The sequence below is a fragment of the Anabas testudineus genome, chromosome 1, assembly GCF_900324465.2.
Source record: "Anabas testudineus chromosome 1, fAnaTes1.2, whole genome shotgun sequence".
In the NCBI taxonomy this organism is placed as follows: Eukaryota; Metazoa; Chordata; class Actinopteri; order Anabantiformes; family Anabantidae; genus Anabas; species Anabas testudineus.
In genome coordinates this window covers 23,427,946-23,454,314 of record NC_046610.1, presented here as the reverse complement: position 1 = coordinate 23,454,314, position 26,369 = coordinate 23,427,946, and the positions used below count along the sequence as shown (strand labels likewise).

The 26,369-nt window shown below is 44.1% G+C and overlaps 1 protein-coding gene across 3 annotated transcripts in view; it reads right to left on the bottom strand.

The window, feature by feature from the left end:
- Window positions 1-26,054, bottom strand: part of LOC113162091 (axin-2-like) — a 31,307-nt gene extending 5,253 nt beyond the window's left edge. The window contains exons 1-6 of one of the 3 annotated variants that reach the window (XM_026360092.2): window positions 26,036-26,054; window positions 8,430-9,373; window positions 5,784-5,924; window positions 3,029-3,131; window positions 1,011-1,151; window positions 29-447 (exon numbers count right to left, since the gene is read on the bottom strand). In XM_026360092.2, coding sequence (XP_026215877.1) covers window positions 29-447; window positions 1,011-1,151; window positions 3,029-3,131; window positions 5,784-5,924; window positions 8,430-9,262 — 1,637 coding nt within the window. In that variant the 5' untranslated portion in view covers window positions 9,263-9,373; window positions 26,036-26,054. Of the gene's footprint in view, window positions 1-28; window positions 448-1,010; window positions 1,152-3,028; window positions 3,132-5,783; window positions 5,925-8,429; window positions 9,374-10,258; window positions 10,680-10,851; window positions 11,290-26,035 lie in introns of those variants that run through there. The other 2 variants (XM_026360091.2, XM_026360090.2) reach the window with 2 other exon arrangements.
- Between the last annotated feature and the right edge of the window lie 315 nt (window positions 26,055-26,369).

Here is a 26,369-nt window from a genome sequence, read left to right as displayed (position 1 = left end):
GTAGGCACAGTGCAGAAGTAACACTCACACAGGAGGGTCAGAATAATTGGCGCCCCCTGGAGGGCAGAGGCACTGTACACGCTGAGCCGCCTCGGCCTCGATCTGCTCCTTGGTCTTCGGCCCGGTGTGGTGATGGTGGATGTAGTGATGGTGGATGTGCTTTGTAGACTGCCTGCCTGTCATCAGAAGTTTGGTGGCCCCTGAATAGGCACCAAAAAAGGGCACATGGCCAGAGGGCACTGTTGCCCCCGTCCGTTCTGGGGAGCGCGAGCGCGGCGAGTGCCGAATCACGCCTGGTGACTGGCAGCCAGGTGTCTTTAGGACACGGGATAGGTGCTCATCTAGGATAGCCTGGGGGTCTTCCTCACATTGACTTCCAGATGAGAGCAGAGGGTAGTGGAGGGAGGTGTTGCTAACAAGGTCACTGCTCTCGTCTCTTTCCTCCTCCTGGACAGGCAAAGAAGAAATGTAAAAAGTTAAGGCAGCTGACAAAACATTTATAGTGAGTGGGAAAGACAGCAAGCAGAGGAATTTATGGTTGAACTAACACCAACTTATATCTGTCGCACTCTGAAGCCAGTGAGAGCAAAAGCCTAGATAACTTGATTTGAGTTTCCTTTTTGCCACACTGTTATCTTCGCTAACAGGCTTTGGGTGCACTTCATCTATAATGCAGAGTGTGCCTGTGCTTCACAAAAAGACTGGCACTACACATACTTGGCAAACGTGCCACTGGAGAGTAGCTAAGTGCTAGCTATTTGAAGAAACTGTGAGTGTGTCTAGGAACATAAGTTTGAAAGTTGCTCCAGATGAAATAGATGAAATAGCGGAGGACAGCGAGGAGAGGGAAGAAGCAGCTAAACCAAGACAGACTTTCAAATCCCTTGGTCTTTCCTCTTTTCTTCGACATGCTACAGGCTTTTGTAGTGCAATATGGAGCCCAATCTAACTTGGATATAAGTTTGGATTTCCAAGTGGGAGTGTCGGAACAGGGTTGTATGCATCCATACCTCCTGGATCTGCTGCAGCCTCTCCTCCAGCGAGCTCATGGTGTCCTGCTCTCGCTTCAGCTTCTCCAACCTGGCAATGAGCTGGGCAGCAAAAGCCGAGGGCTCAACAGGGGTCATCTCCTTAGGCAGCCGGTGTGTCCTCTGCAGGGTAAGCAACACAGGGGGAAAGACATTTAGTATGTGTGTGCGGGTGCAACTGTTCTGACGGATGCAATACGGTGCATTAATCCACTGCCCTTGCCCTAATCCTATCCTGTTCCAAAAAGCCTGCTACTATTCCAAAAGGTCTAATCCAGATGCCCTTGCCCTCAAGCTAACCTGAACCTTCTCCGGCACCCAGCCCTTCCCACATCTTCTCATGCCCAGTGCCCTTGGCAGCACCAGGCTGCCGGGTGAGAGAGAGAGAGAGAGAGAAAGAGAGAGAGAGATGGGGGTAGTGATGGCGGGGTAGCAGTTGGTCTCGCTCGGAGGGGAGGCCCCCTGCCTGCACCCTCTGTAGCCCAACCAAGCCATCAGCTAGGCAGCCTCTGAAGTCAGTACACTTCAAAGGACCCTTGTCAAACATCAAACGCACACTAGGGGTGGGAGGGACACGCAGCTTTAAATCTCCGAATAAAAGCCAGATATCGACAGAGAAGAGAGAGCGAGGAGAGGCGAGGGGAAGAAAAAGGGGACAAGGGGACAAAATTAACAGCATGAAAAAAAAAGAGGAAGAGGATTGAGATGTGCATTTGTGAAGTGGCAACGGTGGCAGAGAGAGCAAGACAGAGCAGGAGGAAAGAGAGGGAGGGAGAGGATAGAGGAGTCAAATACAGGGAAGATCTGAGGGGAAGTAGTAATTTATTTTCTGGCTGCATGCAGGGCAGCTCAGAGGTACTCTAGTCACATTATCCTCCTTTTTCTTTAACTATATGCGCTGGCTTCTTTCTCCCCCCCTTTCTTACTTTTTTGTTATTTGGCACACTGGCTTTCTTGATTTTGACTCTTTTTTTGTCTCATCTCTTTGTAGACACGATGAAGGGAAGAAGAAGAAAGGCAAGCGGAGCTGCTGGCAAAGGAGCGCCAGCCCTGCACGGGGCCCCCGCTGCCTGGGGCTGGTGCATCATGGGAGACAGAGCCATCTCCAAATCAGGAGGGAGACATTAAAGGAGTGCAAGTGGGAAAGGAAGAGAGAGAGAGAGAGAGACTGAGAGAGAGGAAAGAAGTAAGAGTAAGAGAGAAAAAAGGAGGAATAGACAAGACTGTCAAATGCATGCACAAACACACAAACACAGCCTTTTCTAATACATATACCTGTATTTGGATATGAACACAAAAGAATTTCATATCTCTTTTTTTTTTTTACTTGCCTCAAACAGACCCACCTCCTAACCTGTGTCAATCTGCTCTAACCCAGTTCCTTTCCACAACTACTTCAGCAGGTCAACAAAATCGTGAATTCGAAGCACATACACTGTCTGACCCAAATACTAATGGACCAGATATCATGAAGGAAGTAGAGGAAAGTGGAATGGAATAGTAATGTGCCTCCTGTTCATCTGCTGGGCAGTAAACAGTAGTTCAGTATGTTATCGCTCACTCGTCACCTCTACTCTTCACTACAGCTACCGCGGAGACATAGAACATATGATGCTATGACAATGATAGCAGTCAAGTCAGTGAGACGCGACATAAAGATGACATCAGAAGCTTATATTTACAGCTCTACAGAAGCTGGAGCGATGAGAGAAGAAGAGGGGCTTGGAACAGTAAGAACAAGCGAAGTGGTATGCAAATCCAAAGCCTTTCATTTACCCTGTCTTTTATATGAAAACGAGCAGGGGAATGAAATATAGTATTCTGTCACAACATGAGCTCTGAAAAAAATAAAATAAAATAAAAATAAAATAAAGCACAACACCTCCAGGGAATCAGGACCCAGTTGTCTGTCAGCGTGTAAAAGTTTGAGTTTAGCAAGCTACAAAAAAAAAAAAAAAAGGAAACAGACAGGAAGTACAACTTAAGGAAGTAGGACTTACCGGAAAGTGGGGTAGCGTAACCTGGCCATTGATCTTAACACTGCGATGTATCTCTCTCTGAAGCTGCTTCTTGGTGCCCAGCTTGTATGGAGGGATTCCATCTCTGTGAACAACAAAACATGTTACACTTTTACATGTGGTATACACATGTGCAACATAGTCCGCATTTATGGTGGATCATCATGCGTTTAATACATTTTCCGGTTTAGTACTGGTCATGCTGCAGGTCACAGTGCGTCCACACCAACTTAGCATTAGCCCCACTCCCCAACCTTTGTGGAGAAAGAGCCCTTTAGGAGTCAGTTCATCATTGAAGTGACCGACACAACACCACCCAGTAACCACCCACCAGGCACATTAGAGCTAAATCAAAAGGCCAGGGAGCCCTTGAAGCCAAGGCAACAAAAACACACATAACAAAACACATGGGGACAATGGCGGAGATATGCTAAACATCCCACTGTGGGCTTCAAAAGAAGAGCCCCGCTGATAAGATTACATCAGTCCCTGTCAACTGTGACTGGGGTTGTTTAAAAAGCTGAAAAATTAGCACTAACCTCAGGAGCTGGTTTAGATCGGAAACTGCAAACCGGCTAAAGTTGGCTAGCAAATGCTGCCTTTGTAGCTTAATATGAGAATAGAGCTGTAACCAAGAATACTAGCGGTCTCTGGACAATTAAGCATTTATTCTGGGAATCTTATTCTCCGTTTTTCATTCTGTGTCTGCTAGCTTTTCCAGTCAGCTGCCACTTAAGCTGGGCCAATTATCTTGGCCGTTTTGGCTGCTCAGAAGTGTCTGACCTAGCCCAAACGCTACTTTTTCTGCTGCCTCTTTGAAATCTCACACTCATGCACATATGCACCCACTGCCATCTTCGTTTGGCAAGCGCTCTGCTGTGAGCCTCTGATCTCAGCAACATCAAAAGGCTGGTTTGTAAGATAAGGTAATGTTTGAAGTTGGTGCAGCAGCATTCCCCAGCGTCCAAGTAAATCCATAAATAAGATATAAGCAAAAAGAGAAAAAAAAAAAAATCCCCCCTCCCCACCTCTTCTTCCACCCCCTTCCCAAATCCTCCTCTTCTTGTTCTTTATCTGGGAAATGAGATTCAAATTTGCAGCGTGCCTTTTAACCACTGTAAAAGGACACACTAATCAAATTGTTCCCTCGAATGAGAGAAGAAGCTGTGTTTTTTTATTAAAATCAGTTAGGGGTGGAGAGAAGACAGCTGGGGACGAGGACAGCACAGATTCCTGTGTCAAAGACATTGGCGAGAACTGGATGAAAACAATATGACTTTGACAAACGAGGCTGTTCAACAATGAACCTATTTTGTCGCCTTCATTCATCGGAGCAAGTTCTGCAAGTCACATTTCTCAGTGACACTGTCAAGATGAAACAGATCATGGAGCCAACGTGCTAATATCACCTGTTATTGTTGCAACAAGCTTCTTCTAAATAGAGCCTACTCTGAAGTAAAAAAAAAAAAAAAGAAAATCAATGCTTCACACGAACTGTACCCTTCACAACGCGAGCCATCATCCCTCAAGGCACAGGAAGAAACACAGGAAACTCTTCAAAAGTAAAACTCAACAGCCCAGAGGAACTTGTGCGCTAACAAGAACCCAAAACTTAGCGGCAAAACATCATGCCCAAACAAAGCTCGCCAATTTCCCCCTCACTAACTATGTTTTATCACTCCAACCTGTCCCCACCCCGGCCAACCATGGGACGGCTGGGTGCTTTGTCCAGGTTGGGGAAGAGAAAACAGCCGTGGACTCTTTCATGGTTTCACGGGCCCTTACTTTATGGGGATCTCCTATTCAGTTGTGCAAGTCATTTTCAAAGCAGGCAGCCACCCTCTTATCCCCCCTAAGCTCCCCTCACCTAACAATAGGCTGAAAGCGATTCAGTTAAGCCCTTTATACTCCATGCACTTTATTTTCTCACTCTCTTGCACTTCGAGCCTCACCACTCCTGCTATTGGCTCTAGAGGGTGGAGGTGCGCTGTGGAGCGCTTGGTGGGTGGAGGTGATTTTTTTTTTTTTTGGGTGGGGTGGGGGTGTCCTAGTCTGGCCAGGGGGGAGTTCCTCATGCCTCGTCCCAAGGTCTAGAAATGAGTAACCTCTGTGAAAGCCTTGCAGACACATGATCTCAGCACGCTGCAGAGGCCAGTGGCAGGAAACCGACCCACCATGTGAGTAAGCCTCCTTTCATTTGGTGCCAATATTTTTCAATGAGTTTGTCTTGAGGCCCAAATGGCCATTTCCCTCCCCCTTCTCCACCAGCTCTTCAAAGGGAAAAAGCGATTAGATAATATGAAAAAAACAAGTCTGTTGTGGCAGAAGGGTGGGTGGGATGGATACATTTCAACTTTGAGGAAAATGAGGCAACGCCCCCACCCACATCAAGACGTTCTCTTTTTTTTCCCTCCCTCATCTCCAGTCTGTAACGCATCAGAATAAACTTCAAAAGGTCTTCAGACATAATGACTTTACCAGAGTTATCTCCCTGGAGGCTACAGCAACAACTACACATTAATAGAATTACCTGCAGTCAATCATAGTGGATAATTAAAATACATTACAGGCCATCATGTTGTAACAGTGAAGTCCCTGGGCCCCAGGAAAAACTGAAGCCAAATATTTTTGTTCACACCCCTAGACTTTTTCCTAGAAAGGCGATGACTCCAGGGCAGCCTGAGCTGAAGTGAGACTGAGCAACTTTTTGATGTCAATAACAACTGAGAACACTTACACGCTACTGTCTGTCATGGACATGGAATCATCTGTTGTGGCATCGCTGGAGATCTCGCTGTCATTGGCACTGGTGGCAGGGGCAAAAATGTAGCCGGAGTTAACAAAGTAGGGGCTGGCGGGGTCTCCTCGACGATGGGACCTGTGATGAACCCAAGAAGACATTTTGTCAGGTTTTAATGGGATGTCTCTGTATTTTGTGATATTCAGAAAATTGTACAGCGAGTGGCGAGATGTGACACGGGGGTGAGGTTTGTGTGCGTTTGATTCTTTCCTGCTGTTTCCCTGTTGTTCACTTTACCAGCTTTTAGAAGCAAACGTGACGACCGTGGAAGTTGTTTTGCTGACATTCTCAGCAGATTTCTGTAATCAAAAGCACTTTGCTTATGTGACAACAGTGTTAGAGATGGGTGCCCTTCTCTCTGCACACATGAGAAAGCGATGGTTCGAATGGATGAAGTGAGCAACCTGTTGTGTGTGTGTGTGTGAGTGTGTGTGTGTGTGTGTGAGTATACAACAGCGTTTCCATTCTTTCTCTCTCATCTGCTGTTTCTCTATCTCTTTGTTTGGCAAAGCTCATAGTCCTGCATGTTTCCACTCTGAAACTCCATTCACTTTCCTTGTTGTATTTTCTCCTCACCCACTTCTCTCACTCTCTCTCTGTCAGTCTGGGGCCCCTCCTTTACCCACTCTCCCCTACTTTCCTTTCTAAAGTCTGCCTCTCTCTCTCTCTCTCTGTCTTTCTACTCTCTCCTGCTGTGTTGCATTCCTGTTCCAGTAGTGAAGGGGGTGGACAAGGAAGAGGGAGGGAAGAAGAGGAAGGGGGAACTCGAGCTTTGGAGAGAGAGGGAGGGAGGCGAGGGGAAAGAGAGAGAAAGGGGGAAGGAGGGCCCCTTTCTTTATGAGAATGCCTTCTGCCGGGAGTGCTGAGAGGAGAACCCCAGCATGACTAAAGCCATAGGCCCCAAGCACAAACCTGACCTTTGCTAGGTCCACGCAAAGAGTCAGGTATTTAGCACAGCTGGGCTCTCTGCACCCCCTACTCTCTTTCTCCATCTCTTTTCTTTCTTTCATGATCCCCCCCTTCCTTTATTTCCCCCCTTCCTCTCGTCTGCCTCCAAAGCATGTTCAGTCTCTGTCAGACTGATTTTTTTTTTTGTTTCACAAAAAGAAGAGATAAAAGTGCTGGGTAGAAACCAAAGTAGAAAAAGACACTGACACACAATCTATGGCAAAGTGGGTTTGGTGGTAGAAGCTGCGGAACAGAGCTGAGGATGTTTTGTTGTTATGTTTTTCTATCACTTTGGAGTTGTGTACTGGAGGTTTCACAAAAAAAAAGAGGGGGGAAAGGAATCTGTGCAGTGGCAAAATTAGTTCCACATGTTTGAGATGGAAATTGGTTGACCTAAAGAGATGGTGAGGGGCAAGGGGAAAGGGGGAGAGCGCGGGTGACGGCAGAGAGTAAGAGGGGGCTCACACTCTCTTGCTTTTCTTCTGGAGAAAAACAAGAGCACAGGGCATCGCACCGGGAAACCAAGAGGTGCCCACATGTCAACAAACCCTGAGCTGATTGGCTCCAAACTCAACATGACCACTTTGAAGTAAATGGACGTCTCCTCACCGATATTCTCCAACATCTGCTCACACGAAGGATCCAGTCCTCACAGGAGTGTTTAAGTTGAGTTATTAAAAGAGTCAATTAGTTTTTTTTTCCCCGACTGTTATTAAAAAGAAAGCCTGCTCTCACTAAATGTTTACTTTACAGGACAGGGAAATTATGGATTACCTATAAATTGCGCTTTTCCTCCTAAAGCAGATACACTGTCAAACCTCGAAGTAATAATTGTGTCCAGATGTGAGGACAAAGTAGTTAAGAGAAAAAACTTTTCTGAGTGGCCTTTGATGCGGACTCAAGCATAAAATCCAGTTTTTGAAAATGTTCCTGGCTTGAAAGGATTTCAGCTGTTGGACAATGTGTGGGACGAGCTCTTAAGATAAAAGCCCCAACTGCTTTCCACAAACAGTTCTTGCTTTCATCTCTGACCAAGAGAACAATATCTCTGCTTGGCATGAGACTGACTGCACAAGTTCTTTTAACTTTGTGTTAGCGCTCCTCTGGGTTCGGGAGATTTTGTGACAGTATACAATAACTGTATGGCTTAGTGAGTCGAATAAATTAGAAGAAGGAAAAAAAGAAATACAGCATAACTTCAGTGTTTGGTGTAGCTGTAACAGTCGTGAGGCTCGGTGTCTGAGTTTTTGCCTAGACCGAAGGAAGGGTTTCAAAGCACAGGAAACTTGAGCAAGCCAGCAGAGGGCTGCCTTCAAGACACCATTTACTTAAAAGGAAGGCTCTGATCCATTGATGTTTCTCCCCACCCCGCCTCTCCACCCCTCTAACCTCTTGACTAACTGCAAGACAGGAGGGCACAGATACACAGACATGTTCCTCTGAGACTAAATGATCAACCCCTTTTATCTCTCCTGAAACAACTGCCACACAATCACTGTGGTTTAAAAGAGGACAATGAGGACGGTTATCAAGACTCCAAAAAACAAAAACAAACAAACAAACACACAAACAAACAACCATGCACTAAGTTGTGTTAACACACGCACCCATTGCTAGGTGGAGCGCTGCTCTTACCCGCAACTGTTCTCCAGCACCTCAGCTGCTGTCCGGATGCTGGCTGTAGCCCTCAGGGTTTTCGCAGACAGTCCAACCACGGAGCCCAACGTTTTTGCCTTCAGGTCGTTACAAGTCCACTCCTCTTCCTCCATGAGAGGAGGCAGGTATCCGCACATCAGCTTGAGACTGCCGAGAGCGCCGTGGTTCATGTACGCCGCGTTCTCGCAGCCGGCGCGCACGTATTCGAGGTATATGTCAGAGGTCAGGAACATCTGGTACGAGTTCTCCTCCATGTTGGACTGGATTTCCGTCTGTGCCTGGTCAAACATGGCAGAGTCTATCTGCTGCTTCTTAATACTATCCCTTATGAAGGTCTTGGTCGCGGGCTTCAGCTGCTTGGCCACTATACTGTTGTTCTCGATGTACCGCTTGAAAATCACTTTGGCAACTCGCAACGTTTTGGTATCCTTCAAGTCCATTTGCCTGAAGCCGTTGCAGGCGAACCAAAAGTCCAAAGTGTCCACGCAATTCTCCCGCTCCAAAAAGGTCCTGAAGAGGTGAGCGCCGTCTTGGTCGCCCAGGAGAAAATGCAGAGACTTTGTCCACCGGACTAGCGGCGAGTCCGGCGACGCGCTGCCCTCTGGCTCCCCGAGTCCATCCTCGTTCCTCCGCGGTGTTGAGCCGGGAGGCGCGGCGGCGGCCGGGGTCTCTTTAACCTTACTCTGGGCTCTCATTTTGGCAGATCTGCTGGGGTTGTAGCATGACGCCTCTCCCTCCTCCCCCGGTACCGGAGGACGAGGAGCATCTTCTCGGAAGCTACTGATGATGTGCTCCGTAAGCGCCCTGCTCATGGCTCCAGCTCCGGTTGCCGTGTGAGAGTGCCGTCGTGCCTCCACTGAGCTCCAGCCTAATCCTGCTCACTCTCTAAAAGCAGCGGGGGAGCTTCTCAGCTCCTCTTCACTCTGAAACACAAAGTATTGATCTAATCAAAGCCAGATCCTGCTGAACTTCAAAGACAGACATCAAGTAAACAGTCCCTTTCAAAAAGCCTCGCCGGGTTCACAGAGAAAGGAAATATGAAAGGCTTTTTTCGTTTCGTTTATCTATTTATAATCTAAATGAGAGATCAACTGCAGCCTACATTCTTAACGTGCATTGATCTGTCACATCAAAACCCATTTTACAAGAATAAGCATCTCGCACAGTCTCACTCTTCACCAAAAAACCCAGTTCTCACAACTGTGGCTTACACGTGTTTTCCTAACGAGTCCATGTCACAGGCTTCAACTCCAATTAATTCCCAATCTGTTTCGGACGACTGTACCCTGCCCCTGTCTGCATCACACTCACACTGACACACACACACACACACACACATACATATATACCCACATTTGTCCGCGCTCTCCCAGAAACGTACAGACAGAGTGGAAATGCATCTGATCTGCAGCACAATGACCTTAAAGGTAAGCGGAGTAAAAAGCCCCGCGGGAGAAGCCAGCCGCTCATGCGTAAATGGAAGCGATCAACCACCTTAATGCGTGCCCAAGAAGGATATTAGAGCTCATTATTAAAGCCACGCTCCCGACACTGTGTTTAAACTAGCAACACAACTGAAAGAACTAATCTGATGTTGTTGGGAGTGAAACCACATCCACAGCGGAGCCCCAGCTGTAAAACTACAGGCTGGCACTACTCTACACGATGAGCAGCTAAGATCACATATTGTGTATGTAGCTGTTAGAAACGCGATATAATGTTGTACAGTCTCAACAAGCAGCGCGACTCTACAACCACCGATCCCCAAAAACCCAAATGGATCAAAAAGCGTGCGTAAAACAACCTACCATCGCAGAGCAGATCCAAGCAGAGTAAAACCCGTGAAAAAGTTCAACTGTTACTCCATTTTTTTTTTTTTTTTTTTTTTTTGTCGTACACAGTCCAAAAACTCTCCAGACGGTAATCCAGCACAAGTAAATCAAGAACCCGACGGCAGACTAGTTGAAGCTTGAGCCGTGCCACACGCGTCCTATCTCGCTGCAAAACAAGCGCTGTAGTTTTCTGTACCCTGTCCCATTCAACAACTGACTTCAGAGTAGGCAGGCTCAGTTCCTATGTAGATCACTGGGGGTGTCAAACTCTGGAGGAGGTAACAGAGGAGGTGGAGGGGGGCTCCGACTCAAGAATACATCCCACTTTTTTCAGCAGCTAGAAGACGCAGCAGCCGACAAATATTCTTGGGTTTTTATCTGGGCTACACATTAATACATTTCTACACACACACACACACACACATTCACATAAGCTTCTTATCTATCTCACCGTATTTCTCGCCCACAAACAAGAAACACAGCCCGCATTTCTCAACTTCAAAGCTGAGCAGCAGCACATCAAAGCGGCCAAGAGAGGGGGCCTGTGGAACAGCTTTGCTCCAACTCACCGTCCATGTATCCGAGCAGCCTGCCTGATTAGAAAACGACTAAGAAGTGAAGTCGTCCGACGAGCAGGCTGCTCTCCCACCGCTGCCCCGGCTCCCTCTCCTCTCCTCCGCCCTGCCCGGCTCCTCTCACAGCCTGGACGCGTTTCACAGGAGCGCGGCTGACGGAGAGCAGCGTGCGCTCCGCCGTCAGGTACACTGTCAAAGTGAGGCTCGAACCGCGGACTTCAAAGCAAAGAACCGCCGGCCTGGTCCCGGAAGATGCCTAAAAAAACCAAACAACGTCTTGTCTCCGCAACAACCCCCGAAATCAAACAGCGCGTAATGAACAAGTGTGGAGCTGAACGCGCGGAAGTGGGAGCAGTCCACGACGTGTGGTCTGTTCAACAATCCTCCGCCCAGCTCCTGTTCAGGCGTTCAGTTCCTTCCAGTAAACTTTTTTTTAAATATATATTTATTTGCGGGGAGTCAAAGGGTTTACGTGTGTGCCAGGACCTTATCAAAGACAGACGATCTAGAGCCAACTCCCCGAGGCTTTGAGCGTCACCAGCGAGCGATCCGCTGCGCCGATGGCCTTATTCTTCCACGGAGTTTCAGCAGACGCACAAAAGCAGAGTAAAGCAGAGTAAAGCAGAGTAAAGCAGAGTAAAGCGCTGCTTTTGTTGCCTGTGGCTCCTCCGAGTGACAACACACCCTCTGACAGGTCGGTGCTGCGCATTTCTCGCTCGTATTTCGATTTGCTGCGGCGAGAAAAACCTCCGCGCTGCGGCCGGAGTCAGCCAAAGTTTGGTGGTCACATATTTAAGAATAAAGCCCACGATCATTTCAAACTTATTCTTTAAGTTATTGGCCCGATTTGATAATCCTATAGAGTGTAACTGTCAAAAAATTTCCATATTAGTCACAGGCTTCTCGCTACAAAGATGTCAAGCTAACACACTTGCCAGTTCCACATTCAGGGAAAATGGCACAGCATGACATTTTGATTGAAATTGGACAGAGAGCAAAGGCAAGAGCTGTTCTCTAGTCTTTTAATTCACATGACTTCACTAATGTCATTGTGACAGAATCTTAAAGAGTGGGTTAGACAGTGATCCAATCCCATGGTACTTCAAAGGCTATATTGTCCCTTTGATGTTGAAAATCAACTTTAAAAGGAGAATATAATTATATAAGTCAGAGGATTCAAATTCACAAAACTCTCATGATGGTACAGGACAAGAAAACTAATGAAATCCAACTTCCCTGAGCTCCCCAAGTGCTGGTTAATTCATGTTCCATTTATATAGAAAGAAATGGCGTGCTGTGTAGCAGCTCCCGTGGGGATTGATAGTCCTGTCAGTATCTTTACCCATTCGTCCAAACCTTCCCACTCAGCATACGTGGATTACAGTGACATGCAGTTTCATCCTGCGTGGATTGACACTATTGACAGCTGAGGAAGATCTTTCGGTGATTTTAGGCTCTCGTCAGTTTCAATTTAGATCCTCTGTGCGTTCTCTCTGCACGTTTGTGCATTTCAGATGTGACATATGTTGCTGAGTAATTTGAACACACTCCAATATTCTTACAAATGGATGTACAATAGCAAGACTTTCTTGTTTTCTTTGTGCGCGGCAGGAGTCCAGATGAATGCACAGACATCCACTCTAAGTATTCTGTGAGCCCATCTGATGACTGAGTCCAGATCATTTCAAACGTTATGGAAATGTTCATGGCGAGGTGTATGGTATGGTAACTGCTGGTATGATAGCAGTTTATCTTCTGACATGTGCATGTCTGTTTATGCGTATGTTTGAATAGGAAAGTGTTCATTTGCTCTGTAAGACAAACCTCACTGCCACAACTCCAAATGACCCAGCACTCGAAAATGCACCGAATGTTCCAACTTTTTAATGGGTTAGCGTCCATTGCCCACACGAAACTGCAAAATGGGGTCAGCAGCACCGGCACTGTGACATGCAAGAGGGCACTCGGCCGCTCAGTGAAGCATAATTAAAGCCATGAAATATGTAGCCATATTGTTATCTGTACGCTGGCTTCTTTAAAGTCCGCTTTGAAAGGGGAATTGAGATATAGAGGGGTTATAAAATGTAATTTTTGAAGTGCAGGACAATCTTAAAAGTGGGATATTTCACGTTTGGGATAAGATGTTATCTTCACTTAAATTAAATTAGGCCGCACGTATCACTGCTAGAGAAAAAAAAAAACACGGTCCACAGACAGTTACATTTTGTGCTGACAGGCAGGAAGCTTCCTTCATGTTTCTGCTTTTAATGACATGTGAAGTTCAGGCTGTTCAACTGTTGAGGATGTGGTTGTTCGCAATTCGTTTTCTGCTGTGATCTCACAACATACAGCCAAAGAGCAAGTTGCTGCCTTTTTCTATATATATATTCATTGGGGAAGTGTCATGAGATGCTAAACCCACCAGACCACACCTGTTGACCCTTCAATGCCCACTCTTGTGTTGAGCAGCCACAAAGGAGAGAGGGTGCTGTAAACTAGCCACAAGAAGCCCCTTTTTGATGTTGACCCTGTCCTGACCCCTTTGTTGGGGCCCTAACCATTTCACAGGAAGATCCAAATGCTTTAAAAGCAACAATACAGGAGGAGAGTGCCGCCCCAATAAAATGGGGTGACCTGGAGGCTAATTGGGAGCTTGTGGTTGTGAAGAAATTAGAGGCATCTGGTGTATTGCCGCAGATTGGAAATGAAGCTCCTCTTTAATTAGATCCTGCACAGGGAAAGTATGCATTTCACTGCTGTCAGTACAGGTGTCACTTCAGGATATTGTATAGGAGCAGATGACTTTAATTATGGCAATGTATGGCCGTGCTTTGTTAGAAAACGTCTTTCTTTCTTTCTTTCTTTCTTTCTTTCTTTCTTTCTTTCTTTCTTTCTTTCGATCTGTGTTAGTACTGCACTGCATAAGGCTTTGATGGTGCATCATTAGTTGCATCAGTCAAACAGTAGGCCTGTGTTCTCCCTTTTCTTTTTTGTCACATTTTCATGAGAACATTTGGATTTGCATCACATCGCAGCCCACAGTATATGTTCCCACAACGCGAACAATAAATTCTGTACAGCCCGTTTTATCACCCTTTCTTCCACTCCAATCCTACACTTGTGCTAAAATAGCACAAAAAAACAGAGGAGAGGGTGGATAATTGCAAATAACCCAATATTTGGGAGTTCAAAGGCTGTGGTGGGTTTGAGTGATAATTTTGACTGAAGCATCACCATAAACACTAATAAAATTAAGTGCGTCGGAGGGAGGGAGGGAGGGGGGCGTGGCCAGGCGTCCCTTTGAACAGACCCTGTGATCAGTTCCCCCTCTCAATTAGCGTATTGTCCACTTCTCCTTTCAGCTGGGAGGGAGGGGGCAGTCTCCCCCCTAGCTTCCCTTTGAAGTGATTATCCCTTTATCTCAAGCCTGAGCGAGGAATATCTTGGGGGACAATGGCAAATTAAAGCCCATATGGAGAGAAGCGTGAATGTCTGTTTGTAGGCTCAGAGAGAAATAGGGGAGAAAAAAGAGCGATAGAGAAATAAATAGAGGAGAGAGAGCGTGGGGGGGGGGGGGCAAATAGCATCATTCTGTTTGCACAAGCTGAAGGGTGAGTGGTAGATGTCAACACTCGTCCAAAAATGCAATTTAGGGCTCGCGCCAGAGTTGACACTTGTAGCCATGACTTTAGAGGAGCTAAAGGAAGAAGGGGAAAAAAAAGAAGGGAGGAGGAGGGCTGTATCTGTCATGACAGATGGAGAAAGACGGAGAGGGAGGAATAGAGAGATAGAAGGATGAGCATGGAGAAGAGAGAGGAGTGCAGTTGTCAGCAGAATCAGATGGCGGTCAGGCAGACAGGCTTGAAGAAGATACAATTAAAGTGTGGAGTTAAGACGGGCTTTGAAGTCGGACATGGTGCATAACACCCTTAAAGTTTGAGAAGCCAGCCATTCATCAGCTTGTTATGGCTTGTTAAGACCATTCCTTTTACAAGGGCCAATTTGAGAAAATAAACTTTAATTTCAGATTTGGAAAAAAGTCCAAATTAATCAATGCTGGCAACAATCATTCACGGTTTTCAACAAGGCGGGGGGGGGGCAGAATCGGGTGGTCATCTTTTCAAACTTGAGTGAGGGATTTTTCTAAAGAAGGTGTGGGGGTGCGCACGAGCACTGGCGATGAATAATTACTTTCTCTTCCCACTCTCCCTCGATTTTCGTACAATCCTGTTTTTCGGTGGCTTAAAAGTTTAATAATGTATAGAAACAATGCCTGTGATGCTCGGCCTAATCCGTTTTGGCTTGCCAAACCTTTGTGGTAAATAAAACCCTATCTGATGTGAGCAAATGTTTGCCAAGCCGGTCGGCGCAGACATACAAAGTGTCTTTTCTGTCTGTTTATCTAAGGTGCAACACAAAAACAGCTGAAATAAAACAACCTCAGCACGCTACACTGCAATGAAAACCCAGAACCATAGAGACTCATTAATTATTACAGCACATCTACGGTGTGAAGAGTGTTGTTAACACACTCCAGTGTTCACTGTCCTCCTGCACTGAGTAATTGTGTTAACCGTCCCTGCAATAATTCCACTGAAACAATTTCATGTGTATTAATTATGTTTGTCAATTTCTCACGCTCGACAAATCCCGTCACTCTCATTGTGAGTGGGAAAGCGAGAGAGATGTGTGAGTGTTCACTTTGAGCTCGGTTAGCCGCCCTTAATGAGCATCAGACAAATGATGTAGAAAAATGCTTGATATGAAGCAACAGTCGGGCCTATTAGAGGCTGAACAAAACTTGTTACAGATCAGAGCTGGTTCAAACTGACAGCGGCTAACTGGCTGAGGCTCAGCCTGACAGCAAATCCATGCACTGATAAGGCAAATGGATTGGACCTCTTGATCAAATGATGCCGTGTTAAACTGTTGACTTCTGGAGAAGACAGAACCACAAGCCCAAGAGCCACACATGACAAAGCTTCATTGTTTAAAACACAGTCGGTGCAGTTTTGTGTTGTGGTAGCAACATATCCACATCATGCCAGTTCTAACACACTCCAACAGAAAAGTGTGGGTGACCGCTGAGTGCATTACACTCTGTCACATTCTGTTGCAAAAACCAAACAGTTTGTTGTGTGGTTAGCATTTAACTGAGTATTATTATAATGATACTGGAATAAAAACAAAAATCAACTTGCACTTGTTTCACAGAGTTGAATCCTGGGCTCCTGCGTGACGGTAAGACTTCCACCACCCTGATCTACATGGTTTCTGAAAGCGTACACTAATTCCTGCCCTGGCACTGAAGGTTGGCACAAGGTGCAGAATCCTCACATGTAAACAGATTTCACAAACACTCACATAACTGTACACTAAGCTTATATGATTTATTCACAAGATCAAAATTTTGACAATAAGTGGTCTTTTTGAAGGCAGGTCACATCCTAGCCTCACATGCACTCCTATTTCCTGTCTGGCATCAACTTACATAGTTTTCCAGAATGGGAATCTTTAAATAATGAACATTTGTAGCTTTGTAATCCCAAATGAGATGTCGATAGTATGACACAAAAATATCAACCCATTTATACATGTATGAAAATAACCTTAGTCAGGATTGTCTGATTATCTCTAAAGGCATGAAAGAATAATTATTTTTTTTAACATGCATTTTAGTTCATCCATCCACTCTGGCCTGGCTGGGCACATTTGTGCTTTCTACTTGAATCAATATGTATTAATAAACTAATAATAAACTAGAATTTATGCACTGCAGTTGTATGCCTTGCTAACCAGTGACAAGTTTACACGCATGTCTATGAAGACTCAAAAGGTTTAAGCATAGGTCCAAGCAGTTGTCTGTGCCAGATGTAGCAAAACTCAAAACTCAGGAATTTCTGAGATATTGCATTGACAAGAATGGGACATACATCAGGTCACAGTGACTTTGACCTTCGCGTTCTCACAACTGAAATCTAATCAGTTCATCTCTGCCCCAAGGTGACAATTTGCACCAAATCTGAAGACATATCATCCAAAACAAGAACCTGACCTTTGATGTTTGGCTACAAAAGTCCAAACAGTTTATCACTGATGCCAAGTGGACAGTGGTAAAATAATTTGAACAAATTCCTTCAATTCATTCCTCACATACCGTGTTCTCAAGAATGGGCCCCAATATATGTATGAACACCAATCGAGAACAATTCATCAATACAAGATCTTGGTGAAAAATGTATGCAACTCTGGACGGAAATAAATGTTGTGACAGCGCCATGGCGAATGTGTGTTGTAATCAAAGCTAAAGGCGGTCTAACGAAAATTTGTGTTTCATGGGCAGTGTGTGTTAACATTTTATACCTATGGAAACAATAATAATATGTAACTTTGTAGCCCTGAGGGTTTCAAAATACATTTCTAACAAGAACATGATTGTAAAAATGATTGTATATCAGTCTCCTTTCAAAGTAAAACACAGCAATATGGTACTTTCAGTGTAACTGCCTCTGAGATCAGTTCATCAGATGTGATAAATGAAATGTGATGAAAGTTGGCAACACAGTCAGAAAAGCTGATCATGGGAGGGGTATCTTCCAAATCTTCTACAAGACAACTGCAGGTAAAAAAAAATGTCATAACATGAAGTAACATCTGGAGCTTTAAACATTTCAACACAATTGTCTTATTTAGCAAGTATCAGCGTTTCTGGCAGCTGTTTATCATCACTAGACTAGGAGGGAATTACCCTCAACTGTAGGCCCCTCCTTTCTACTGCACTCATGCTCAGTAAACCATTACTCACACAACAGGATTCAAATGCAGTTGTTACAGTAAATACCCTGTAAGATACATAAGGATCACATAAAAAACACATTTACAACAAAATATGTTTTTAAACAATGTAGCGGTGGACAATGATTCGAAGCTAAAATGTAGCTGACGATGCATGATGTCACATTTAGTGAACACGTGGTTTATTCTAATCTACTGCTTGTCCGAAATTAGTACTGAACATTAAAACAGATGTATTGTGTTCCTTATGTTCCTTCAGATGTTCCTTTGTGTTTGTTTTTTATTTTTATCTCTAATGGGCAGTAAACCTTTCTGACCACCACTGGGCCACTGATGTACTACCGTTCACATTATTGGCTTATATACAGTAACTCCATTAAAACCCAGACATTTACAAGAAGATGGATAATATATAGCTCTTTACTGTAGTTTATTCATATATATCCTCTGTCATTTTGCTTTAAATATACACGTATGTTTCATTTACCGATTAAAGCTAGAGCTAGCTGCAGCTTGTTGAGCTGTAAACAAGCACAGCTTCTAACTTGTAACTAAAAGTTTAGTTTACCTCTTCTACAAAAGAGCTGCTTGTTTTGACTCTCTGGTATTTTCTACCCCACCTGTGTATTCAGTGCCATCTCTGTCAAAGCTGGAAACCACTTGATACTTCTCTGTCCCAAAGGACAACTGTCGATCCTGTAATACCAGGCATTAATTCCACAGTTTCTAAATCTTAATTCACAGTAAATGATTCCACGGCTGAAGTCTGTATTTTCACTTATTGCATTTCTGTACTAAAGATCAGTTCAGCAAAGTTCTGGATAAAAAAAGAAAACCTGGAAAAAACATGTGGTCTATCAGAGCAGAGAAATGCAGAGTCTCTGATTATCATGCATACAGATGCAAATGACTTCAGTGGAACAACAGGGAACAAATGTGCTTGTCATAAAAATCCATAATTGTTGTAGCTGTCAACTGGTTGTTTTGGCATTTGAGCTGATTGCCTGTCAATCATGTGCGGTGAGGGCGGGCTGTGTTTATTTATCCTAAATGTTACAACGTGTGCACGCCCGCTCTGCTCCACCAGCTATTAATTAATTAGATCTGAGAACAGCTCTTCTATCGATTGTTTGAAATACGGATCATTTGCATCAACACATTTATTCACACTCGTTACACACGTGCGCGTGCACGGTGTTTGCGTGTGGTCTAATGCTGCATGCATGAAAGTAGCAGACTTGTCAGGAGACATTTTGCAGTGTTTTGCTGATGTATAGTCAGTACAGTAAATACAGCTTTACCTCAGCAGCACCTTCAAAGGAAGGAACACAACAACAACAAGATTGCTTGAAATTTGCGGGGAAGTTAACAAGCACTTGTGAAGGCTTGGTGTGAGTCATACGCTTTTAAGGCTGTGCCTCACACTCTTTCGCAGTCCCCAAAACTATCTCATACTACATCACAAAGCTGCCATTACAAAGTGAAGTAAAGCTTAATTTGTAGCATTTCTATCATTTTCTGTCAAAAGCCGCTGTGGCTCGTGTGTGTGTGTGCAGACACAAAATCCAATGAGGAAATGTCTTGTTTTACTTATTTTACCATTGTGTAACAGCAAAAAACAAACAAACAAACGCGCATTTGAGGCTAACAGAATAAGCAAAAGAAAACTACAACTACAGGCACAAGCTGAAGGGTGTGCATGCAAATGTTAGAGCATAATGTGCAGTGTTAGATGATCTTAGATGAAGGTGGCAAAAGGTACAACAAACTGACCACTTTAAAAAAGGCCGGGGGCCTTCCCTCATGTCCACCCTGTGTGTTAACGCACTAACAGGACGGTACGAGCATGCATTTGACTTACACTAACTCTTACAAGTGGAAAAAAGTTGTTCAAAACAGCCACTGTATGATTGAGTTCCTCTAATTTATTGTTTGAGGTCATGATATTTGTACAAGATGAAGAGTTAAAGCCACCTACTGTGAATAAAGGAAGTCCCGGATGCAGCAAAGGAGAGCAATCATCAAGGACCTCAGCTCTGACCAGCTGCATATTGTTCATTTATTCCTGAGAGAGTTTCTAAATCCATAACTAAGACTGAGATAAAAGTGTTTTGACCCTATTGTGGGATGTTTCCCAGTGTCATGCAGCTACTCAGCAGGTGTGCGGAGGGAGGGCGAGTTTCAAAACACACTGCACAGCAGATAGGCAAAGAGGAACATCAACAAAGTACTGCTGCTATGCACCTCACTGACTGCACTGACAAGCGTTAGGGAAAACATTCCCACAGAGAGAGAGAGAGAGAGAAGATGGAGAGAGGGTGTAGGGCAATGATGGTAGAGATGTAAAAAAAAGAGAGAGGGGGGAAGAGGGTCACTGAAGAGAGACAGAGACAAAGAAAGATGCATGAGAAGGGACAAACAAGAAATGTGTGTCTTTCTATTTGTGTACTGTGTCGTGTCTATACAATTGAACACGGAGTCTGGAGTGACGCTAAAAAACAGTATTGTTCCACAGCTGTGTAATAAAGTCTCCACACTGAGACATGTCTTTGTCAACGTGTCTCAGTGTTGACTTACAGCGCAGCTCTACAGGACTATTTGTGACACTACTGCACTATTAAGTGTTGTCCCCAACACACTCACGTGCATTAATACTTACTAAACATATGGGACAGATGTTTACAGCCACAGCTGGCAAACATAACTGGGTTGCAGTTGTGAATGATGCAAATTTTTGTTGAATAAAAACATAATGTGAGATGTCTTTGTGTCTGTATTTGGGAACTTAAAGTTAAAATTTTCTGTGCATCTGTCTCCATTCTTTTGTCCACAAGTGGCACTAAGTGTTTGGTGGCACCACCTTAGAGGTGAACAGAAGCGAAAGGCCGCCAATCATCTCTGCTCCATGTGTCAACCAAGCAGCGTGAGAGGAGCATGCTCCACTGTTTGCCCTCCCACACCTGAAGATGATGTGATAGGTGGAGGAAAGGAGTGTAGAGAGGCGTGAGAAAAAGCTTTGGAGGAGTATGGGTAGGATCCCCATCCTCCCACCACTCCCCCTCCCTCTCAGAATAAACTCTGGTGCCATAAAATGTAGGAGCGGGCAAACAGCTCCTCCCCGGCTTGTCGGGGAGTTTGTTTTAAAGTGGAAATGAGGCTGATGGCGCACTTGGCGATTAGCCCTGCGGCTAACATGAAAGGAGAGGAAAAGACAGCTGCTAATTTCTCCTTTGACCTTTGGCTCCCACTGGTATTTCATACAAACGTTGATTTATGGAGAAGCCTAACAGCTCAGCGCTACTGGAGGGATTACCGTAAGAGAAGGAGAGAGGGATGGGGAGAAGGAGAGGGGGAGAGAAGCTGACCTCTAGGACTCACAGTATCGGGATTCATTCATTTTATCCTTTTGTTTCTGTCTCTGTCCTTTTCATATGTCCTTCTCCTCTCTGCCATATCTCTTTGTCGATTGTCCTTTGTTTCTCTGTCTGTCTGCCTTAGTGGATTTCAAACTCTTTATCTTTTTCATCGTTATTTGTAGTCTGTGTCTGTCTGCATGTGTCCTTCATCCTGTCCATCTTCTCACCCCTCCCTCTCCCTCTCTCCCTCTCACTCTATATACAGTACTGTATATATGTGCTGCTAAATACCCATCTACAACACATTAGGTACAAGCCTCTTCTTTTGCTATGTCACACAGATTATCATTACAAACTAACCGCCTACAAACAAATCCCAGACATCCAGACGCCCTGTGGTGCAAAACTGAGAAAGATGACACCCGTTTCTGATCGGAAGCTTCTTTCATCCGCTGTGCACTGCCCACTTGTGAATACCAGCACGAGTTGTGTCCCCTGTGCTTTTAGCTGCAGGGGGAACCCAACAAAGTCAGTCTCATGCAAATCCCATGCAGGGTCAGTCCCGTGTAAGAAGGCCCCAAAAATGGCCTCTGGGGCAGCAGAGATGCAGGAAGTGTGGATCCGGCTGCACATTCCCCTTCTTCCCCTCCTCTCTCTCTCTCTTATTGCCACTCCGTTGTCCCTCTATTGTTCCCCCCAGTTTGCCAAAGGGGAAGAGAACACAGGGAACAACTTAGAAAAGCCAGTCACTGGAAAACCCCACTTCAAACATTCAGTTTGGATATTAGCTTGCAAATCACGACAAGGCTGCTCTGCTTGTGCATTTAGTGGAGTCATGCAGTCCCTTTAAGATAAACAGTTATATTAAACTAAAGCTGTGTTTATAAGAAGACCAACTCCTGCAGGTACATAAAAATGTTTTAGTCCGAGTAGTGTTGAAAATGATATTAACAACGTATTCCGCCGTGTCTTAAAACAAGAAAGCGGCTTGTTAATGTGGTTAAAGTGGCTAAAGTGGCTCATGTTGCTGCCCCCTTGCCCCTTTTTTCCTCCCTCAGGAACAAAAAATAAATAATACTTATTGACTTGTTGAAACCACTACTACCTTTGGTGCTGCTTCTGTTATTCTATGTCTGTCATAATGTATGTGCTTCATTTTCAACACAGTGCAGCTGTCTACACCCCATGTTCAAGTGGAGAATGTGTTCATTACTTTATTTTATTCTAAATACTGGCTTGTTAGTTTGTGAAAAGTGTCAAAAGACATGTGAACATAAGATTTATGTATCACATTTGAAGATGCTGCATTAAATACAGAATGAATATGTTTGAAAAAACACATTTCTCCTTTATACAACTAAACTGCAAACACAAATACATTTGGTTTTTGTGGCATTGTGGGAAGAATAGACAAAATATGGCAGTATGACCAAAGTTACTGTTGCCAAACAGAGAAGGTCCTTTAATATTAAAATATATATAAAACACAAAATGAACCTACAAAATAAGTAAAACTGAGAAGTGAAAGAGTCGCTTATCGACAGGCCAGCAACCATGACAACGATGTAGGCAGATGTGCAGCGTGTTGAATTTAAGGAATGAATAATGACATACAGTACTTTAAGTAAGGGAGGAATTCTAAAATTATAAAAGAGGCAACAACACGAGAAGGAAATTACATTCCTGGGTCTTTGGACTACGACACAAAGAATACTTATACTGTGCCATGTCTATTGAACAAGAACAACAATTGATAGTAGACAGAAGTGGCAGTGGGCAAAATAATTCTGCAGTGAAAGAGAAAGTTTGTGTCTTCAAAAGGAACTTGCAGGTTTTACAATAAACTAAATCTACTAACTATTATTAAGACTATCAAAGTAAAATCTCTCATCTATATATGAGGATAAAACAATGGGCCACAGTAAACATTTGCAGCCATGTTCACACACTGCGTGGATTCAGACGTATCTCTTTCTCCACCTTTTGTTCTCACCCTCTGCGTTTTAGTCAGAGTTCAAGCAGGTCATTAGCAGAGTGATTACAGTGGGAGAGATGGCAATCCATTAAGAAAATGTGAGTGTGAGTGTGTGTGTCTGTGATCACCATGTAAATGTATGTGTGAGTGAGTGTGCCTAACTGTGATCACAGTGTGTGTGTGTGTGGGTGTGTGTGTGTGTGTGTGTGTGTGTGTGTGTGTGTGTGTGTGTGTGTGTGTGTGTGTGTGTGTGTGTGTATCAATCACTCCAGTGTGGGTGACGACGAGGAGCTGTTTGTCTTTCTCATAAAAGGGAAAGGGATCAAAAGGGCTGGTCTACCAGCTGGACCTTCAATCATTCTGGGACAGCGTGACTTTAGAGCTCTGGGCAGCTGGAGCTCTGGGGACTAATGGTGTGTGTGTGTGTGTACGGTTGAATCCCATTAATCAGACTCCCTGCACATTTTCCATCCCCAAATTCTACACGTTAGGTCAATTCCAGTTTGCTACACTGAAAGTCCCGTAATCATAGTTTCACCACAATGTCTGTCAGAAATCAAAAAATTACACACAACCATTAAAAACTTTGGACACACCTGGTCCTTGAGTTTATTTTTGGAGTTTCTACAGAGTCAGCAGCCCTGCTGCTAATACAACTACTGTAGAAATTCATGTTACACTCAGAAGTAGAGATGGTGAACAGTTCCTGAATATGTGGTTCCCACTGTAAAGCATGGAGCAGGAACTGTGATGGTGTGTGGAGGCTGTGCTGGTGACACTGTTAGTGACTTAGTCAAAATGGAGGGCACACTTAACCAGCATGGCCACCACAGCATTTTGCAGCAACCTGCCATCCCATCTTATTTGCAGATGATGGGGCTGTCATTTGTTTTCCAACAGCTCGATGACCCCAAACACACCTCTAGGTTATGTAAGAGCTATTTATCCATGACTGAGAGTGTTGGGCTGTTGGAGTGCTGCATCAGATGACCTGACATCCACAATCACTTGATCTGAATCAAACTGATGGTGTTTAGGATGAGTTGGCCCAGAGAGTAAAGAAAAATCAGCCAAACAAGAACTCAATGCCTCTGGAACTCCTTTAAAATAGTAGGAAAACCATTCAAGGTGACGACTGTATGAGGCTGACTGAGAGAATCCTACTTAATTCCATCCTTGTTCACAGTTTAGATGTCTTCAATTTTAATTTACAATGTTGAAAATAATCACAACAAAGAAAAACCACTAAATGAGAAGGTGTGTCCAAACTTGTAGTGTACTGAACAAAGCAAATGCAGAGACCTGGAAACACAACCACACAATACTGCTTTTAACATAGAAAAATGTTAGAAGTAAACAAAGTCCAAAGTGAGTTCGTCAAATGTCGCTTATGTCTGAACAAAACACAAAACTCCATAGACATTAGTAATTATTATTATTATTAAATCCATAGACATGTCATTTACTATCACATATAGTATATGGCTGAAGGATGTGGTGTTTACAGTTTGACATTTGATCATGCAGAAAGCTATTAACAGTAAATAGTGGATTGCCTAAAACTTAGTTTGATCTTGTATTTGGAATTCGTTAGTATTTTGGGGCCTTACTGAGGACAAGTGGCATTTAGATAAGTTGCGATTAGCACAGATAAAGGCTGAAGCCAAGCAGAAGTACAGTGTGAGTGATGGCCACAACATGATGCCTACAAACAATCCTGGCTCCAAACGAATCTGATTCAGAAAATATCAGCCTCTCTCATAAACTAACCAAGTCAATATGGTCACAGTTGCTTAATTTACGTCTAATAAATGTTCTGGAGGTACTGTTTGGCACTTTAAAGGAGCAAACTTACTGGATTGCTCCATTAATGGGATTTTCAGGCTTGCAGGAGGCTTTGAAATCTGTCAGGTGGGTGTAAATTGACAACTGTGACTGACAGTTCACTCACCTACTGCTCTATCCACCTCCAGACTCGTACCGAACTGGATTGGCAGAGCTTTGGCTTGTGTGTAAATTTTATATATTTATATACACTGTATGTTTTCTAAGACAGAGAGCTCTATTGTGGCTGTGATTAAGGGGGTAAACTAATAACACCTTGAAACATGCTGTCATACAATGTTTGGTTAAAGGTACCTTGTCCCTGTTGAGCTAATTATCAGTGTGATTTGGTCGTGATTACTGACTAAACCAAGTTGGGCCAGTCTGGGTCAGGTGTTGCCGACAGTGAGACAGTCAGACAAAGCCGTGTAGTGAGTGATGTATGAAGAAGAACTAGTTCTGTACAGTGACTGGTTAAATTATTAGGCCCACACAAAGTTTACTCTCCGTCTGTTGGTGACACAGTCTGCGTTCTCCGTAATAATCTCACCCTCTATTTGGTCTTCTCAGTGCAAACTGCACTGCATAAACAGTCCAAGCTGCCACTTGCTATCCACGTTTGCTTTAGTAGTAAAACATGTGAGAACTGGCTTGATCTCATGGTATTTGCAGATTTGTCAACTTACAGAAATTCCAGCTGTTGCCGGCGACTTGTTCAATGTATTATCCACAGGGTTTATTTAGTTGTAAGGTGTGTGCTCCTTCCAGGTCGTGTAAAACACAGAAATCGTTGGGAACAAGTGTGTGACTTAACTAATGCTTTAGATTTTCAGCTAGTTCTGGTTCAGTTAGTTCATCTTCAGGTGTGACCCTGCATTAAGGTTACTGGATAATTACTTATTTAGGAGACCTGGCCTGATGGCATAGTTTAGTCTGTTTAGCTAATGTTGACATTTGCAGTCTACGGTCCTCCAGTTATCCAAACTTATTTTGTGATTCAGTCTCTCGTGCACAGGTGGCATTTTTAAGGTTTTTATGTATTAGGTGAAGGCAGTGACCGTAAGCCACAACATGAGAATTGAATCTTGCTCCACTGCAGACAAAGAGGTTACACACACTTTCTACGTCCATCTACATATAAAGTCAATGGTTTGATGTACCAATTATTTATCACTCCTGGTTTAAGTCTAACATGTCACTTCACCACTGCACCTAAAGGTGTACTCACCCATTGCTGCATATAGGCTGAATTCCTTGTACTGGTGCGTTCTTCATAACATCAGCCGACACCTGTAAAAGAAAGCAACAAAGCTCAATTCTTTCCAAGTCAGACTGAACAAACAGGACATTACAAAGCATGTTCATGTTAGACTTTTTACACTGACTCTTGTTTGTTGCTCACTCTCTAACCTAATGAGCTGTGGGACAGTCTCTAATGTGTTACAGTCTTAAATGTTGAAATGAACAGGAATGCACATCCTAAACGCAACCGGTGTTCAGCAGCTACACAGATGAGGCGAGGGTTCAAAATCCCTGCACATTCTTGCCAAGACATTCCACAG